The sequence below is a fragment of the Leiobunum rupestre genome, chromosome 11, assembly GCF_980474605.1.
Source record: "Leiobunum rupestre chromosome 11, qqLeiRupe1.1.hap1, whole genome shotgun sequence".
Lineage (NCBI taxonomy): Eukaryota > Metazoa > Arthropoda > Arachnida > Opiliones > Sclerosomatidae > Leiobunum > Leiobunum rupestre.
Genome location: NC_143394.1, coordinates 9977917 through 9997955, shown reverse-complemented (window position 1 = coordinate 9997955; position 20039 = coordinate 9977917). Strand labels below are relative to the sequence as shown.

Genomic DNA, 20039 nt, shown 5'->3' with positions numbered 1-20039 from the left:
ACTACAGGTACATGTCTTGGGCACACAGCCTTCTTTGCGTGCTTTTTTGACCATAACATGTAGAGGTATTTTCACGCTCAAAATGAATTTTAAAAGTCGTCAATTACGTATGATAGAATTACATACATTAACATATGAATAATATCATAAGTAACATAGTGTTGTAAGTCGGAAAATTTTTCGTATTTTTCCGAAAAAAAATAAAAAGGTTTTCATTTCATGATTAGTTTAATATATTGTTTACAAATTTAAATAAAGCAGAATTTTCACCTAATATTTTCGAATCTAAAAGTAAAACGAAACTTCTAGACTAGTTTAAACTGATTAACAATGTAACACTATTATTGTTTTGTGGTATGTTTACTGATATTAGACATTTTATATCAATAAAAAGTTAAAAACATTAAAAACACTTTAAAAAGTAATTTATGTTTCAATTTTTATTTTTCGGATTTGCAGAAAAGTTTCCGTAAATTTTTCCTCATTTTACTTTTCCGGAAAATTAACACCACTATAGCATAACATCAATAAGTATGTCGATTAGCATTATCGAACGATTTGTGAGTATGACGGAAGCTCGACCTTCCCTGCTAGCGTTATATTCCCTAGTTTGAAATATACCAAAGCTACCTTTGGCACCACAATCTACTTTACACAATGCAAAGGATTGTTAAATATATAACATGATTATATTTTTTTGATACATACGAATATTTTTTCCATTTTTAGCTCAATATAATTTTAATATTATTCATAAATTAATATTTTTCAATTGTTCTATTCGTGAAATGAAATTAGAAATTCAACAAATGACAATTGATAATGAACATGGAAAATAAATAAATTAATTAAGCAATTTCTAGGTTTTTCCCTGTCTGTTTGAACAATTTACAGACAATTAGCAATTGGAAACCATAAAACGTTGATCTCGACCTTGCAAATGGTCATCTTGACCTACAAAACGAAGATCCTTTAAAATATAAAATTGGGCACTCCCGAACTAAAGAAAACCTAAAACGCTCTACAGATTCAGCCGACACAATTCGAGCATCTTCGCGCTGACAAGAAGAGGGGCCTAGGCTTAAAAATCTAAATTCCACTCCCGAGTTATAAACCAAAAGTTGATTCCCAACGAAGGCTTAATTAGAAAACGTCCGAAGAGAATATGTTATAAGAGACGCGAGACGAAATGAGGGGCGGCATACCTGTTCGCGGCTCCATCTGTGTGAGATTTGTCGCGTTATTAACGGAAGCCTGCCTCCTGTCTTCACAGGGAAAAGTTGGACTTGGGTAACCGCGCCGCTTGGCTCGCCGTAATCTTCAGAGATCTTATTAAATAATGAGCTCGCCCAAACTTCGGCACCCTTGTTCAAATTAACTCTCTATGCAAGCGGTACTCTTGAGGTTAAAACTACTTGGAAGAATACTTAAGGGACTTGTTACGCAAGAGTCATTTCTCTGTGATGTAGCACGTTCAACGAAGAAGAAAATACTTGTCATTCTTGTTAAAAATGCCCTTTCTGATCCAAAATGTCTTTATAGTAAGTGTATAGACTACCCTTAACGCCTATTCGGAGTAACCAACATTTTTGTAAGACTTTGTTGGTGACAGCAAGTTTTGTAGTCAGTTTGAAGCCTATTCCGAGTAGCTAACATTTTTGCCACACTTTGTTGGCGAAAACATGTTTTGTACTCAGTTTGAAGCCTATTCAGATAGAGTAGCTAACATTTTTGCAAGACTTTGTTGGTGAAAGCAAGTTTTGTACTCAGTTCGAAGCCTATTCGGGGTAGCCAACACTTTTTGCCAAACTATGTTGGTGAAAGCAAGTTTTATACTCACAGGGATACTACCCAAGGTGTTTATCTCCGATTTCGTTTAAACTCAGGTGGTCAGTAAACCTTCCTGTAACTTGAATATCTCCAAAAAGGGTGGACAAGAATGGCCTTTCGTTTTGCCATGGTCACAGAAAATGTTTTGGACAACTTAATTAAAACCTGATTTTATCTACGGAAAGTGACCCATATATCAAGAAATTTACCCAGAATTACCTAATTTACGTATACAAACCCAAATTTACCCCATTTAAATATATTTACCCAATTTACACATGTTCTGAACTCTGTTTCTAATTAATTAAACTTTTTAATTATGGATAAATATTCCAAACTTTGTTGGTGAAAAGAAGTTCTGTACTCAGTTCGAAGCCTATTCAGATTAGACAACAATTTTGGACAACTCAATTCCTAAAACACGATGTGTTTAGTTAACAAGTTGTACGATAAGTTTTTAAGATTTCGTGCACTAGAAGGCCACAATCATTTGAATTTTGAGGTTGGGGCTATATAGAATCACGTGTTTTGCTACCTGTAATTTCTCAACCGATCCAGTAGACTTTGAACCGGCGAAGAAAACTACTTTTCATTCTTACAAAACCACTATTATACAACTTCAATTTAAATTAATAAAAGTATTTAATATTAATATTATCCTTTAGTTTTGGGTAATCGAAAGAGTATGTTCGAAAACTGTACGATTAAAATATTCGGAGCTGAACTTTGCCCAGAAAAACCGGTCATTCTACAAAACTTGGCCAAGCAAATTGCTTGTGGAAATAGTTTCTTCATTCACACGGAGAAACTCGTGTTGGCCAACAGTGTTTTGGAAAAATGTTAGCTCGTGTGAATAGGTTTAAATTCTGCACGGAATTATCCCTACACGTTATCCGTGCCTGTTTTCTAGAAAGGGATTAAGAGAATGCGTTCAGTAATTAGTGCTCATAGAAAGAATTAACGAGCCCCAACAAATTCTGAATTTTTTATCTCTATTTCGAGGTAGCAAATTGTGTTGGGCAACCAGGTTGGAAGAACTCGGTTGGCCGACGTGGTTGGGCTGAAGCCACTCTGATAACCAACCGTGTTGGGCAACCAGGTGGGAGCAACTAGGTTAACCGACCGTGTTGGGCAACCAGGTGGGAGCAACTAGGTTAACCGACCGTGTTGGGCAACCAGGCTGGAGCAACTAGGTTAACCGACCATGTTGGGCAACCAGGCTGGAGCAACAAGGTTGACCGACCATGTTGGGCAACAAGGCTGGAGCAACTCGGTAGGATGCCCTTGTGGGCTATTTATTGAATAGGAAATAATGTCTTGTAACCGATATGCCTAATTTTAGAGTGAAAAATTCTGACCTGTATGCGAAGAAAGATACGAATCCCATTATGAAGATAACCAATGAAAATGCAATGCTGACCACAGTCCAGTGTGGGAATGATTCTGAAATTTTATATACAAGCAAAGTAACGCTTAAAGGTAGAATACTAAATTATAATATGAAAAGATTGGATATTAAGTCGAACCTTGTACGCAAAGCGAGCCGTCGAAGCCGCAAGGCGGAACATCCGGTGGCGGTGACGTCCTTCCTCCGGGCCAATGAACGCTCTTGTTCTTCACAAATATAAACTCGCTACTCGCTCCGTAAAAGTTGGCAACTACCTAATCCAAAGGCATAGTTAGAGATGAGCATACTTTACTACTAAAAAGTGAACAAAACCCTACCAACAACAACCAAAAAATAGATTTGTCTTGGTTGCACGAGGAGACTAAGGAAGTTTCTTGAACATTGTAGCCAGTGATGCCAAGTCACCAAAATGAAATTTCCCTCACAGAGTTCTTAAATTTCCCTTTTTAACCCAAATTTTCGCTTGTTTTTCCAAACTCGAAGAACTATAACACTTGGTTACAAATTTTCTCTATTGGCCTCCAGAAAGTGATATTGAATACCAATGTTAAACTATACGCCCCCAGTTCAAATTAATGAATTAGTTTTATTGCTTAATTATAAAATATAATGCATGGTTTAACCAGTTATAATTTATAACTGATTAAAACAACATCGTATTCAGACGTTAGGTCTAACTTACCACAATGATAAATAAAAATTACGCCGCCGCTCCGGGAATAATCAATTCCCACCACTCCGTTAATAACCCGAATCTCACTCTTGAGACTCTTGTAGCAGACGAGTCGTCGAAAATAAGACTAAAATGTTGAAAGCAAAACTGCAGGGGTGCTCGGTCAATCGAAAACATTTCGCTTTTTAGCTCTATTAATATTTTCTTCAAAATAAATCAATTAATTTAAATATTGCGATTAATTAGGTTAGTAGCCTCACTTTAAAATCACCCTACGTCGAATTTCCGTAGATTTCGCAAATTTTTGGTCTGATTTCGTTTTTCGTATTTTTAGAGGTTAAAATTTCCCTAGGTCTGGGAAATTTCCCTCGACTTGACATCACTGATTGTAGGGTAAGTCAAACTACTCATTATAGTCCAGTTAACTACATGTCTATAGCCACGGTCAGACGATAGCTTAAGTCCAATAACTACCTACTTATAAACCGATTGCAGTCATAATGGTACACGAAGCAATTTAATTTTAATTACAAAATAATTAAATCAAGATATCAAACAATTTCTACATCAAATTTGGAGCAAAATAAAAATAAGATAACTAAGACTTTCGGTATAGCCGGGACCTCTACAGTATTCATAAAAAGTCAAAGAATAATGCTTCGAACGACTAACTGATCAGGTTATTCATAATTCTCAGATAGCTGAATATAATCAGAGAGTCATATCAGGTTTAACATTCCCCTCAACAATAAATCTGATCTCATATTGTATGCAGGGTGTTTTAAAAGGTTATGTTAGACTTTTAAAACTCTTTTTTCCTTTATAGTGTCTTATATTTCCATTTTATACTTTATAGGCTCTTATACAGGGTGTTTCAAAAGGTTCTGCAAAAATTTTAAGAAGTTGTAGGGGGTGAGTTGAAAAGTAAGCCTGTTTTATCCCTATTTTCCTACGATGAGTGAAAAGAGCGCCAGAGAGCTACAAAGTGTGGCATTATTATTATTATTATTATTGAGTGGGGTGGCAAGCCAAGCACTTCGACCTAAGGTCCATTGTGCATCCCCAAACTGGATGACTTAATTAAGTCCTATTGCTGACATAAAGCTTAAATTCTGCCCGGCCGTGATGTTCGAGACGTCATACGTCTCCAACCGGTGCACACCCAAATTCTCAAACCTCTGGGCTGCATAGTAATCGCAGCTACAGAGTACATGTGAGGCAGTTTCCTCCTCAGCTAGACAAGCTCTGCAAATCGGGTCATCGCTGACCCCAATAAGAGTTAAATGTGGCATACTAGCCCCTGGAAGAATGCTGCAACAAGCGCAGGGCCTTTAAATACTGTTTAAGTTACCCTTTTACGCTGGTTACCTCGATTTGTTTACAAAGTCCTTTTTTACCTATCACACGAACCCAAACCTCAATGTTCGCATATCCCTGCTGCGTGGTTTTGCATAACCTTTTGAAACACCATGTATGTATTCGGATTCCAAATAACCAACCTGAACTGATCGGCAATTATTCATTTCATCTGACTTATACGTTTAGTACAGTAATAAAATCTTGTGGAAAACAAATCAAAATAAAGTTATAAAAATCGGTACTGAGGCATGATATCTGCTTACCATTGATTCCGATTTAATTATTGTTAAACTATCTGCTTTACATTTTTATTCAGATAAGTTGAACTGATAATATCTGAGCGTAAATACAGATAATATGATATCTGAACATGAACCAAGAATCTAAAGGGACTGGGAATAGCAATTTAAATCACGGGTAATTTTAATTCAATGTGACCCAACTTGGCGTCGTTGAAGTCGATTTCCGACTTAGTTTCGTAGAAAATCTGGAGCTCTCTCGTTCAATTTTGACAAAATGGCGCATTTGTTACCGGGTTAATTATTAGGCTTAGTAAGTTTTAGACCTTTTAATTTTGAAATTGGTTATTTAAAAGTTTAAGTAATGATAAATAACCATTGTGTGAAGTAACAATAGCCAGTGAACCTCATGGCCGAGGTTTTTAATTATCAAATTCAGTGGAATCCATTTCATTTCTAAACTTAAAAATTTAACGAGCTAAGACTAACCGATAAGTGTATTGTTAAATAAGTGTGACACTTCCAATTCTTCTTATGCAAAAGTTTTATCAAGAGCCATTTTGCGTCCGCTTGCTAACGCGTAACACGTAGCCTTTGAAAGCTCTTCGCTAGGGGGAGATTTTGTTCTTGTGATGACGTCATTCCGTTACTAGCTTTTAGTAAAATATTCCCCGAAGTGACAAACTTATGGCCTAACCTAACTTTCTCGCACGTACTGTCACCTAAGCCCCGACTAAACCTCTCGTAGTGATAGTTGAACAGAATTCTTGAGGCCTTTCGATTTAGGCCACGCCTACCGTGTCAAAATATCGGGAACAGTGAGTACCCTTAGATTCTTGGTCCATGATCTGACATCAGTTGGAAGCACTAACAAAGATACGCTAGCCATCTCAGTCGCGTTTAAGAGTTCTTGGTATGTTTTTATTAAATTCCACAATTAGCAACGAAACTTTACTTGAAATTTCCCCGTGCGCGGATCCAAATCTAGTACGGAATAGTCCACGTGTCGATCGCCATTGTCGTCCAAACTGACGTTGCCGGTGATTCCGCGAATGGTTCGATTCCACATGCGCTCCGTGAGCAGAGTGCCATTCTTCGGGTCCCCGCCTTCCAGGATGACCTCGTCCAAGGCCGTGACGTACAGCAGGACCGCCTCGGCGAACGCGGTGACGAATATGTTGACGAAGGACAGTCCGTTTTCGTTCTCCGTCAGATTGTCCTTCTTGGCCTGGTCCGTGATGGCCGTCTCGAATTGCCTGTACTCCTTGGTCTGCGGGATCATGGCGCGGATCATCAACAGGGCCTCGAAGGCCCTCTTGGCGCGCTCGTTCTCTCGCTGAGTGTCTTCGCTGCGGTACCACAACGGGACATCTCCCATCTGACTAAATAAATCGAAGACCTTTCTTACACATTTTATCACTTCTGGAAATCATTATAAATTGTTTAATCAGTACAAATAATAAATAGCTCGGTTAACGGTAATAGTAAATATAAGCTGTTGGCTCGCGTGACTTGAAGGGCTTGCGACTACCCTTCTTCGCGGAATAGCCCTACCATCTACATTAAAGGCATTAAAAGTCGCTAGATGACTTGAGTATCTAGCCTTGGGTATTAGCCTAGATTATTATTATTTTATTTTAGGGTACATGCAGTATCTCTCAGCGATAACATCGATTGGTAATGGTCCAATTGCGCAGTTCTCAATTGCGCTATTCCCATTAGCGCTTATGCAATTACGTGAGTTTCACTTGCGCAGTTTCCCATTTTCGCGGCTCCTCATGACTTAAATAATATATATCAAGGGTTTTTCCTTGGAAAAAGGTATTTCGTGTTGTTTTTTTTTTGTCATAACTTAGTATAGCATCCAGCTGAACTGCTAGTGCAGGGCCCCCACTCAAATCTTCATTTTTTTATAGGAAAAATAGGATTATATTTCTAAAAATATAGGACTTTATAGGACTATTTTTACAAAATTATAGGATTTTATAGGACTTTTGGGGGATTTTGTTAAAAATATAGGATGTTATAGGACATTTGTGAAAATATAGGATGTTATAGGACATTTGTGAAAATATAGGATGTTATAGGACATTTGTGAAAATATAGGATGTTATAGGACATTTGTGAAAATATAGGATGTTATAGGGCATTTGTGAAAATATAGGATTTTATAGGAATTATAGGACCTCTGGGATCCCTGCTAGTGTATGTTTTATGTTCGGTCGTGTTGTAAATACCAATAATTTTAATGTTTTTCTACGGTTAAATATGGTTCGTTGAACTATTCTCTAGGGTATATACGTTTAGTCGAACTGTATATATCAGTTTTTCGGCTAAGATTAAAATTTAGTATCTGTTTAGTTGTGAATAAGTTTCTCGGTTCGAAGGAATAAATGGAGTTATTTAAACCTATTTCGGCTGTATTTTGGAGAAGTTAAGCTAAGATTCAAGTGAAAATTTCAGAAATCTAAGGTGGACCAGGGTTAAAAATGAGCGGTTTCTTAAATGGGAATTTCGTATTTCTCAGGGTGCAAGAATTATTTTGGATCATAAATGATTTCTTTTACTTTGATTTTTACGTTCACTTTTCCTTTTCGTATGGTTATATATGATAGGCAACCCCGGTATTGGTCATATGAATATCCACTTTTTCGACATCAAGTTAGATGGGAGGCATTGGGAAAATATATGGTTGCGCTTTAAAGGTACTTCAAACTTTATGGGGATCAACGAATTTCACATTTCTGCCACCAGATTTAACAAAAACTAGGAATAATTGGTGCTAGTCACGTTAGAAAGCAGACGATTGTTCGATTTATTTTTTACACCCTTTAAAGGTCCGGACTTTTTACTTGGCTACGATACGTGATGTGGTTGGGTTGATATTAAGTTGGACAACACTTGGTTCGTTATGGCTAGGTCCTGCCCTCTAGGTCGCGATATAAAAGGCCTATCATGATAGCAAGAACGAGGTTGGGGTGGCACCAATACATAGCTTATGGTACTTAAGATTATCTGCGCAAATGAAAAAACTGCGGAAACGAATAACGGCGGAAATGGGAAAATTTGCGCAAATGGTAAACTGCGCTATTGAGGAACTGCGCAAATGACCACTGCCCAAATAGGAAAAGCACCAAAAAGAAAGTGCGCAAAAGGAAACTGCGAAAATGGGAGCCACGGAAATGGGAACTGCGCATACGGACCCAAATCCATCGATTAGTAGTAGCTGACACTGAAAGCTTTTCCGTTTGACGTCATGCTGCTCAACGGCTGCTCATTGGCTGGGGTAATCAGTTTTTCCGAAGAAAGAGGCAAGTTCATTATTTACTTAATATAAACCTTTTTTATTTGGTTTAACTGGCAACACTACTTTAAAAAACGGAACTTTCAAACAAATCGTACAGTAACTTCATACGCTTCGTAGTTCATCAATTTATTTTTTGAAACTGGATTTTACGCGATGACTGCTATACTGAACGCAGCCTTAGTTTCTATGTTGAATAGACTTGTATATATTATCAGTAGCAAATGCACTCAACTTACGAAGTAACTGTAATATTACACGCAAAAATATTTCATTTAGTTTCTTTGTTCCAAATATGTAAATGCTTTATAAAGGGTGATTTTTAATAGCGGAATAAACAACAATCGTTAGAATAAATTATTAAGATTGAGTGCAAATTTTCGATTGCTAAACTGTTTTCACAATTTTCGAAAAACAAATATCACAGAAATCAAGTAAGGCAAGCTAAAATAAACTTCAGTTCCTTCTGAAGAGTTTTTTAATCTTTATTATCAAAGATAACATTTTCATTTAATTACCAAGGAAAGATACCTCTTTTACAAATTAGTATGAATTCTGTTTAAATTACATATACATAGTTTAACAATTTGGTAGAAAATACGAGATGGTTTCGTTGAATATATGATAGCATTTTGTAATATATTCCTTCATCAGCTGAAAAAGGTTTTACCACGTTACGGGATATAGTGAAAGAATGCACGTTTGATCATTTCTAGTGTTACTTCTTTGAACGGGAAATTCAATAATTGCACACGAAATGACACAGCTTCGTTAGATCGGGGAAAAATGCTGGACAATGATCAGAAGCGTTTATTTTATCCACCGTTAAGGGAACTTCATATTTCCACTCGGAACAATTAGAAAAAGTTAACTAGGAATTCCATCAAAGATCGAAATCAACTGTTCATTGAAGTATGATTTATTGCGGTTTTATCTGATTAAAGTTGGAGAATTTCGGCAAAATATTGAGAATAAAGGCCTGTTTATACGAGTCAACACGTTTGAAAAACATTGTTGGTCGACACGAGTCGCAAACCGAGTTGTTACGTGAGAAAGGATAAAATATTTCCACAATGTGTTTGTCAAACAAACACCTTTGTTGGACAAGTTTTGAACAGCAGGTTTTTGTGACCGAGGCTTAGCTAGAAATAATTTTTGTACAAATCCTTTTGATGACCTAAAACTAAATGATATCATTAATATTAAATATCTGTATTCAGTTAATTAATATATTTTGTAATCGTTGGCCAAAAATGTTGACTTATCTGAATAGGCTTTAACACCAGGAATCGAATGTCGGATTTTTCACCTATTATGGCACAACGAGTATATTTAGTGTTGTAGCTAATGAAATTACCTTTATAAATAAATGCTTTAACGTTTTCCACGAAAGAATCTATTTGAAAATCTTCAGAGCTACTTGACTTTAATCAAGTAATTAGAAAAACGTTTTTTAAATCACCATGTTTATCAATGGAGGTATAGAAATGGCAAAAAAATAGCTTCTAAAACCATTCTATTACCAAGAAAGCCAAACATTAAATAGTAATTAAATTTAATTCAGAAATACTTTAATTTTAATTTATATAACCAATAGAAGCAAAGTATCTTACAATTAGATTGGAAAAGAACCAATAATTGTTGGAAGATCAATAAAATAAACTCATTAAAATGAAATAGAAAAATCCGTGTTAAATGAAAACTTGAAAGGCTTGATTTTTATTTGAAAAATGAAAAGAATTTCAACTCTGCTATTGGGCAATTTAAAGATTATTTGGTTTCCACGAACACACAGGCTTTTGTAAAAGCTGGAGTTTTCAAAGGAAAAAGAATGAATAGTTTTAATAAAGTGTACCAAAATATTTTTCAGAATGAACTGAAATCTTGTTGTGGTTTATTTACCAAAGTCGTGTGTTCCGTGAAGTTTTTTTTTTATCGAACCAAAGATATTAAGTTTTCAATGGCTTTTCTAAATGACAAAATTCTAACATTTAGTGTCGAAGTAATAATTTTTCGAAAATTGTGAAAATAATTTCAGAAATTGTCAAAATTTCACCATAATTCATAAAGAACAACCCATAAAAATTTCAAGATTCCGGAAATAAGAATTTTTAAAGAATATAGCCTTTCCGAACAAAAAAACACCGTTTATAAGTATTATTAAATGATACGAAAATATTTATGAGCTCAGTAAAGAGTACTGCTTGCAATGTAATCTAAAAGGATAAGAATATTACGTTCTAGTTTCTTGTTCTTAGTATAAAATTGGATTCTAGATGCCAATATCTTCTAAAATATAAATTTAGCTGTGCAAGAGAAGTTATAAATTATATTGTTACAATATGGCATTATAAATTATATTGTTACAATATGGCATTATAAATTATATTGTTACAATATGGCATTATAAATTATATTGGTACAATATGGCATTATAAATTATATTGGTACAATATGGCATTATAAATTATATTGTTACAATATGGCATTATAAATTATATTGGTACAATATGGCATTATAAATTATATTGTTACAATATGGAATTATAAATTATATTGTTACAATATGGCATTATAAATTATATCGTTACAATATGACATTATAAATTATATCGTTACAATATGGCATTATAAATTATATTGTTACAATATGGAATTATAAATTATATTGTTACAATATGACATTATAAATTATATTTTTACAATATGACATTATAAATTATATCGTTACAATATGGCATTATAAATTATATTGTTACAATATGGCATTATAAATTATATTGTTACAATATGGCATTATAAATTATATTTTTACAATATGACATTATAAATTATATTTTTACAATATGACATTATAAATTATATCGTTACAATATGGCATTATAAATTATATCGTTACAATATGGCATTATAAATTATATCGTTACAATATGGCATTATAAATTATATCGTTACAATATGGCATTATAAATTATATCGTTACAATATGGCATTATAAATTATATCGTTACAATATGGCATTATAAATTATATTGTTACAATATGGCATTATAAATTATATCGTTACAATATGGCATTATAAATTATATCGTTACAATATGGCATTATAAATTATATTGTTACAATATGGAATTATAAACTATATTGTTACAATATGGAATTATAAATTATATTGTTACAATATGGCATTATAAATTATATTGTTACAATATGGCATTATAAATTATATTGTTACAATATGGCATTATAAATTATATTGTTACAATATGGCATTATAAATTATATTGTAACAATATGGCATTATAAATTATATTGTTACAATATGGCATTATAAATTATATCGTTACAATATGGCATTATAAATTATATCGTTACAATATGGCATTATAAATTATATCGTTACAATATGGCATTATAAATTATATTGTTACAATATGGCATTATAAATTATATTGTTACAATATGGCATTATAAATTATATCGTTACAATATGGCATTATAAATTATATCGTTACAATATGGCATTATAAATTATATTGTTACAATATGGAATTATAAACTATATTGTTACAATATGGAATTATAAACTATATTGTTACAATATGGAATTATAAATTATATTGTTACAATATGGCATTATAAATTATATTGTTACAATATGGCATTATAAATTATATTGTTACAATATGGCATTATAAATTATATTGTTACAATATGGCATTATAAATTATATTGTAACAATATAGCATTATAAATTATATTGTTACAATATGGCATTATAAATTATATTGTTACAATATGGCATTATAAATTATATTGTTTTAATAAAATGGCCAAACATACCTGTTAACTAAGTCAATGGTAATGAAGACGAATTCACCGCTGGCCACCATGCCCATGGCCTCGGCGGTCAGCAGGAAATCCCGGATGCTATCTTGAGTCTTCAAACAGAGTGCAATCACTAGAACACACAAAACACAAACTAATTTAATGCCAATAAAGGTAAACCATCAAGTCAGCTTAGCAATTCCACAATTAGATTCTATGAAGAATGGATTTATTTATAATTAGAGATAATGACTATGTTAAGCGTCATAGTCTAATCCTCCCCCGGTACAAGAGAGGGGGAAGGAACAAGTTGGCAAGCCAAAATATACCTCTCCTCGGAAGAGTTTTTAATTTTCAGTGAAGCGTAACTGTATCCGTGGTTCTGCGGTAGAACGCTCACCTGTCGTATAACCCCTCCTAGGGTACAAAGTCCCCTCGGAGAGGTAAAAACGACACGGGTGTACACTTCAATCGTGTCGTAAGACGTCAGCGTTAGGGAACCAATGTGATCCCGCGCTGAATTGATAAATAAATATATTCTGGTTTTACGAAGAATTAATAATTTGAAACGCCAAATAAACTGATTTAAGCAAGTTGGCATCTCCTCGGAAGAGCTTCTAATTTTCAGCGAAGCGTAACATGTATCCGTGGTTTTGTGGTAGAACGCTTACCTGTCGTGTAGGAGGGCTCGGGTTCGAATCCTGCCCGATACTAACGCAAATTGATTAAAAATTATAATTCACCCAATGACAAAAAGAAGGCTCTTTTGGAAAAAGCTTTTCCCTAATTCTAAGAAACTGCGAACGCAGTGATTACACTTTGCCCCGAAAATGCGTACGCGTTCGCAGATCAGACAGACACGGTGATTAAGATTAACAGTGGGGAATTTACGAGGGGCTGATCCTTCCTCATAATCAGTGTAAACTCTGTTGCTTTGAATCCTCATAGAGCTTACAAGTTAGTGGCTCGGATCCAACGCCGCCGTCGCCGATATTTTCTCTGGCGCCGAACCAGCGGTGCTTAGTCATTTACTTTTCGGCGCGGGCGCGTCGTCGATGCCGCTGATAAAATTTGTTACCTCCGCCGAAATTGTTTGAGTTTTCCTACGTTTTCAAATACATTTTGGAATTTTGTTTTGAAATTTTCAAAAGGGGAGAGAGATATTTTTTCGCCTTCACGCCACCGCCGCCGCCGAAAAAAGATTAATAATTTAAGTCATGTTTTCAATCACGCGCCACTAGTTACAAATAGTTTAATTCTGAGGAGAACGTGTGGTGACACAACGTTAGATCATCAAATAGGCGCTTCAATAAAACATCTTCCTGGAAATCGCCAAGAAGTACTATTTGCAAAAGCCAGGACCAGAAAGCTACTGTTTATATAGTGCTTGTTGAAATAATGGGAACCTTACACCTATAAACAGAACGTCGTGTGTTTGCTAAGCCTTAATATATCAAAAAAAGCTACCTACTTGTTGCATACCGTACATATGAAAAGTTTCCATTATTTCAACAACCACTATATAAACAGTAACTTTCTGGTCCTGGCTTTTGCAAATATTACTTCTTGGAAATTTCTAGGAAGATGTTTTACTGAAGCGTCTATTTGAACGCAAAAAAATTAAAAATCATGTGTTAAATAACCATTTAAAAACACTCACGATTTAAACTGTGTTAAACAAGTTCTAAACAAGTTTTTAATGTAACAATTTATTTGTAATAATGTTTTTATTTAAATTTTATTTTTAAGCAAAGTAAAGAAGGTTGCAAGTTTAAATTTTGTCAACGCTAGAACAAACATTTTATTGCCAAATAGACCGAGCATAGTTCTTTGGTTAAAACTGTTTTCTTAAGTTGTCAACTATGTGATCTATATCATAGTTTATATTTCAAAATAGAATAAATATACACCGATGATTAAATATCAATTCTAAAACTAGAATTAAAAATTATTACAATCATTTGGTAAAGTAATATTTAATTAAAGTTATCATTTTAATCTAATTAAAGGTGAACAAATTATAATAAATGCATATGGAGGATTAAATTTATTTTAAATATAAAATAGTTATAAATTTACTATGAACAATAACAATTTTATATATTTATATGCTCTATAAATGACGTATAAGGAGGTTTAGTCGAACTTACAGCAGTAAAAAATGTTCTAATAAATTTAAGGTTTTTTTAAAAGTCGTAAAATTTAAATAAAATAATTAATTTCCTTCCTTTAATAATTTTAGAAGGAAAATTCAGACACCTTGTAAAATAAAAATGCGCATTTAAAATTGTTCCAAGGACTCGCATCTTGAATATTTAAGTGGAGTTTGGATTTGTCAAATTAAATAGCGTTTACACTGTATTAATTAAATTCGAATATTTTTGAATTAAAAAAAACTTGAAAACGAAGTTTTATGGCAATGTTAGGTCCAGATTTAAGATCTTAATCTCAATTATTTGCATAATTGAAAATTTAAAAACTTTTTGGGGCGTAATTTTCCGCTTTAATTAAGTAAACCTAGCGAAAACCCGGCTAAAGCTCTATTATAAGATCAGAAGGGTTTTAAAGGGTGGAATAATAATAAAGCATAGGAGACGACGCTATTAAGTTTACAAGTTTATTTACGTTAGCGCAGCCGGCCGCTATCTTTTGTACGCTAATTTTTTTAACCCCACCTTTATATTCCGAATAAGAAGCTATTACAATCTTGCGCTCGTTGTTGTGGTTTATAAGACCGATTTTTAAGAAAATAAAAACATGGAGAAAATATCTTTCTTATACATTTATATTTTCTAGAATAAAAGGGAGAATAACAATGAAGTGGCCGTCGTCATTATATACCCAATTTAATATGGATGATTTCATTTTATGCTTAATACATTGAAGCTCCAAATTGGGGAATAAAATATAAGTTGTCTGTTTCTAAGCCCAATTCGACCATTTCTTCGCGACAAAATTCACGTATCAACAAATATAGAAATTATGAATATAATGAAATAATAAAGTAAAATGTGGTTTGTTTTAAAACCAAATTAGATAAAACATGGTTGTTTCCACGAAAATTCGCATAGTTTTCGTAATGAATGTATAAAATTTCACTGAAACTTTAAAATCTTTGAAAAGATCTAATTCCACAACATAAGTCCAAATAGTCATAAACAAGGACCGCAACAGAAAAACTATGGCATTGGAAAAATACTGCTATTCTGAAGAATCTAAATATTAACTTCGTGAGCTCTCGGGACGTTGGAACAGCGCATTTGTACAACAGCCATTAGCAAAGTGAGCAAAGGCGCGAGGTTATCAATATGAACGCGCCATTCTTGTTAATTTGACACGGCGAAACAGAAGACTTACTACCCGTCAATTACTACTTCTAAACTTACGGGTCAAAAAAGGCGTAGCGCATCGCTTGACCACGGCTTAAACCGCCGAGTAACGTCAAGGTCTTATCTACAACTTGGCTACTCCGCGTACAAAACGTCGAGAGCGTAAAAAACGCCATCTATCGTCACGACGGTTACAAAGGATTCCTATTAACATAACTGAGGGCTTTGCGAGGGCCATGAACGCCAAACAAACACCGGCAACCACCGCTACGGTCGCCTCGAGATTTTTCCGCTCTCATCATTTTGGAATTAATTTGAGAAACACGATGTAAGGGCGAGACGTCCGCTCCGTCGGAAAGATTACGAAACAGGCGTTGTCAAGAAGACAGCGCCACCTGTTGCGAAGTGGACCAGTTATATTAATAGCGGATCCTTTTCAATTACAACGAAATTGAATGCTTCGTAACGATCATGAAGACGAAACTAAGATTACAATCTTTTCCAAGAAACGGTGTTCCTCGATTTCTGTTGCAATAAATACGTCTTAAATATCGGGTCTCGATTTGACAGAATTCAGATTACAAACGGGCGTATTCGGAAAATAGACAGGCATTTAATTCCAAATTTCGCCAACTGGAAAATGTCTATAATGTGAGGAAAAAGTTTGGGTGTCTCAATTTCCTTGTAGGCGGTATGGTTTTTACAAAAACTATACAACATTTTTTTCTTTAAATTTTCAGGTTATCCTTTAAAAACGAAGAGATAAATTGAATTTCGGAACCACCCCTCCAAAATGTGAAGGAATAACTTCTAGGAATGTATATTTTATACGATGAAGATACGTCTACAATCCTACACGTTTTCTAGCGCTGGTTCTAGCCGTGTCTATTATAAAATAAAATGATTTTTCAGCGATTTATATTTTTAGCAAAACACGCTAATTTTAGAATTGCTCTTAATTAACTTAATTTTCTCGCTTTTTTAAATTTGGTGCTACAGGCGATGCCTGCTTCATTGTTATTCCATGGATAGTAGATTTTAGAGGATCGGTAAAAAGCCTTGTTTTTAGCCCCCTTAAATCAATCACACTAAGGGAGTCGGTCAAGGTTATTTGAAAAAAAAAACAAGTATCGCTAACAGTGGACGATACTGTTCGAAAAAAGAAAAAAGATAAACACGAAGTACATTTTTACGCCAAAAGGTAATTTTTTCACGTTTTTATAGATTAAATATGATATACTAAATATCAGTTGATAGTTTTTATTGAATTAAAAAAATAAAATTAAAAATTACTAAAATATAAAGCGCAATAAATTACGTAACAATATCAACCGCGTTAGATTGACATTTTGAAATTTTAAGATCACATGGTACAAACGACCTTGCAAGACTCCCTCGGAGTCTCTCGAGCTGATTGATACGCGGGGAGAAATCAAATGCACTGTAGAAGGCTATCGAAAACCTGTCCTCTTAATTTATTGTCCATGGTTTTTCGTCCTATTATTCTTCACGTTTTAAATAAACCTGTATATTTTGCAGAAAATTGACAATTTCCGTCAATATCGTTTTTTCGACTGTGTCTTTCAAATTTATTTCAAGTGTTTATTTCGAAAAAGTTGTCGATTTTGCTGAAAAATATATTTTTCCCAAGTTTAAAGTCTACCTGCTACCAAAAATTTAAATTAAAAATTTTATTAGATAATGTATAGTTGTCAACACTGTCAAAATTTCATACTAAAATATTAATTATTTTATAAGTTATTCCAAATAGAAAATGTGAATTTTAGCAGACAAACTTCCGCTTTCAATTGACCCCAAAACACGAAATCTTGAAGAAGTCAAACAAAATATATTTTACTCAAACCGCCAAATTGCCTAGATCATGATTACGTATGGCATCGTTTGGCTACACCCTAGAAATTAAAAAAGCCAAATTTCCTTCAATTTCATTTAATCCGAAAATCTACAACTTGTTCGTAATCTTGGACACGCAACATTCTTACCCCTAGAGTGCGACTGAAGGTCACCAAAGGGGAGACAAAGCCCCAAGAAAAAGAAGCGAGTCATTGGGAGATTTCCTCGGTCCCTCGAAAACAAAGGCAAGGTAGAATTGGTTTGAAAGCCCACTGTGCGGGTAAAAGCATCGTGCGCCTCTTAATTTTTTTGTATCTTGAAAATTTGTAACGGTGCGCTGTTAGTTATTAAACTTGCGTTATGTTTTTAAATTGTGGAGTAAAGTTCCTAAGTAAATCTATTACGCGCATAATTACGTGCCAGTTCCCAGTTATAATTTAAGTGCAATTAGAATTCGATGTTTCAGTCCGTTGTATTTTAACTTAAGTTTAGCTACGTCGGGCCAAAGAAAACGTAACAGGGGGGGTAGTAATTTTTATCGGGTGAAGTCCTACGTATTTAGTATTTTGGAAACAAGCATCTAAAGCGAGCCAATCCTAACGATTTGTTTAGAAGGAAGGAAGTTACTCGTCGAGCGTACAGGGGATTGAGAGCAAGGATAAAAATTATCTCAACACGCCCATTCTCCCTAAGTAGAAATATAGCTTTAGTCCCATTCGACCGAAGGCGGTTTTTGAGGTGTCCCATTCGACCGAATTCCGCCGAAACATGCGGTTTTTATGTGTCCCATTCGACCGAACGCAGCTATATAAATTGGCTTTTGGAATGAGCATGAATTATATTTTTATCTTCACCTAGTCAAGAAAAGTAACTGAACCGAAACTGAAATAGTAAACTTAACCAACTCTAACCTAACCTAACCTAACCTAACCTAACCTAACCTAAACATGGATCTTCGATAGTACATACCTTATAAATAAAATACCAAATCACCCCGCCAATTGGGCTACATTTTAAAATTCTTTCGGTCGAATGGGATTTGGTCGAATGGGATTTCGGTCGAATGGGAATAAACGGAAATATATACATTCTTTTCTAATATTAAAAGATACTGAAAAATGAGAAAATTCCGTCAATACTAAAATACTTGGGCTTAAAAAAACGTTCTAGATTTCTTTCAACTTAAACAAAAATCAATATTCCTTTGCATTCTGAAAAGAACTTCTAGTTGACTGCAACTTGATTGAAAACTAATGAAAAACGAAGAGCGATGTACAGAAAGCAGTCTTCAATCCAGGCCTGCTACGTTTATTTGATTTTTAGTTTTTCTCGGCGAACTTCTTCTTAGACACGAGAGTCTACAAACGGAAGAGTCGGGTTTCAATCTGATTAGAATCCGCTGTCCCAGTTCTAAGAAATCATTAATTGCTTATGGGAAATTGCGACTCTACAGAATCTACAAACGAAAAATGTTGCTCTGTTTGTGCCACTAACGCTTCTCGATAAGTTCCTCCAGAGTTGAGTTTCTAATTTATGGATTTGGTTTTGAAGTATATAAGATTTTTAAGATGATTAGCCTAAGTATGAATGTTGGTAATACCATAAGTAACGTAATACCAATAAGTATGTCATTTAGGAAAAATTATCACCGAACTGATTTTCAGAGCTATTGCGTAATCAAGGATTTGTTGAACACAGAGCCCCCTAGGCTCTAAATATGCTCGAGGCGTAATAAACTCTTATCAAGGACGATAACACGCTACTCAGTTCGAGTGCCAGTCCAAGGTTCGATCAGGAAATTAGCATTAAAACCAGAGGAAGTGTCACACTTAATCGTCTTATCCTACTTAAGGTGATACTGGAAATATTAGACATCTAATAATTTAGTATCAGATTTGAGATCGAAGTTGATATGGCCTGGTTAAAGTTAAATAAGACGATTTTGTGAAGTGAAATTGATTAAATAAATTTTACAAACTGAAATCGATTAAATAAGATAATTTTACCAACTGAAATCGATTAAATAAGATAATTTTACCAACTAAAATTGATTAAATAAGATCATTTTATAAATTGAAATTGATTAAATAAGATCATTTTAAAAAATGAAATTGATTAAATAAGATCATTTTATAAATTGAAATTGATTAAATAAGATCATTTTACAAATTGAAATTGATTAAATAAGATCATTTTACAAATTGAAATTGATTAA

General features: G+C 34.1%; 1 protein-coding gene across 1 annotated transcript in view; it reads right to left on the bottom strand.

Moving 5' to 3' along the window:
- The window catches only part of LOC149921290 (atrial natriuretic peptide receptor 1-like), a 153365-nt gene that overhangs the window by 51381 nt on the left and 81945 nt on the right, over window positions 1-20039 (bottom strand). Inside the window, exons 2-5 of the mRNA XM_090164170.1 lie at window positions 12657-12774; window positions 6465-6891; window positions 3357-3492; window positions 3189-3273 (exon numbers count right to left, since the gene is read on the bottom strand). Of these exons, the coding sequence (XP_090020296.1) occupies window positions 3189-3273; window positions 3357-3492; window positions 6465-6891; window positions 12657-12774 (766 nt within the window). The remainder of the gene's footprint in view (window positions 1-3188; window positions 3274-3356; window positions 3493-6464; window positions 6892-12656; window positions 12775-20039) is intronic.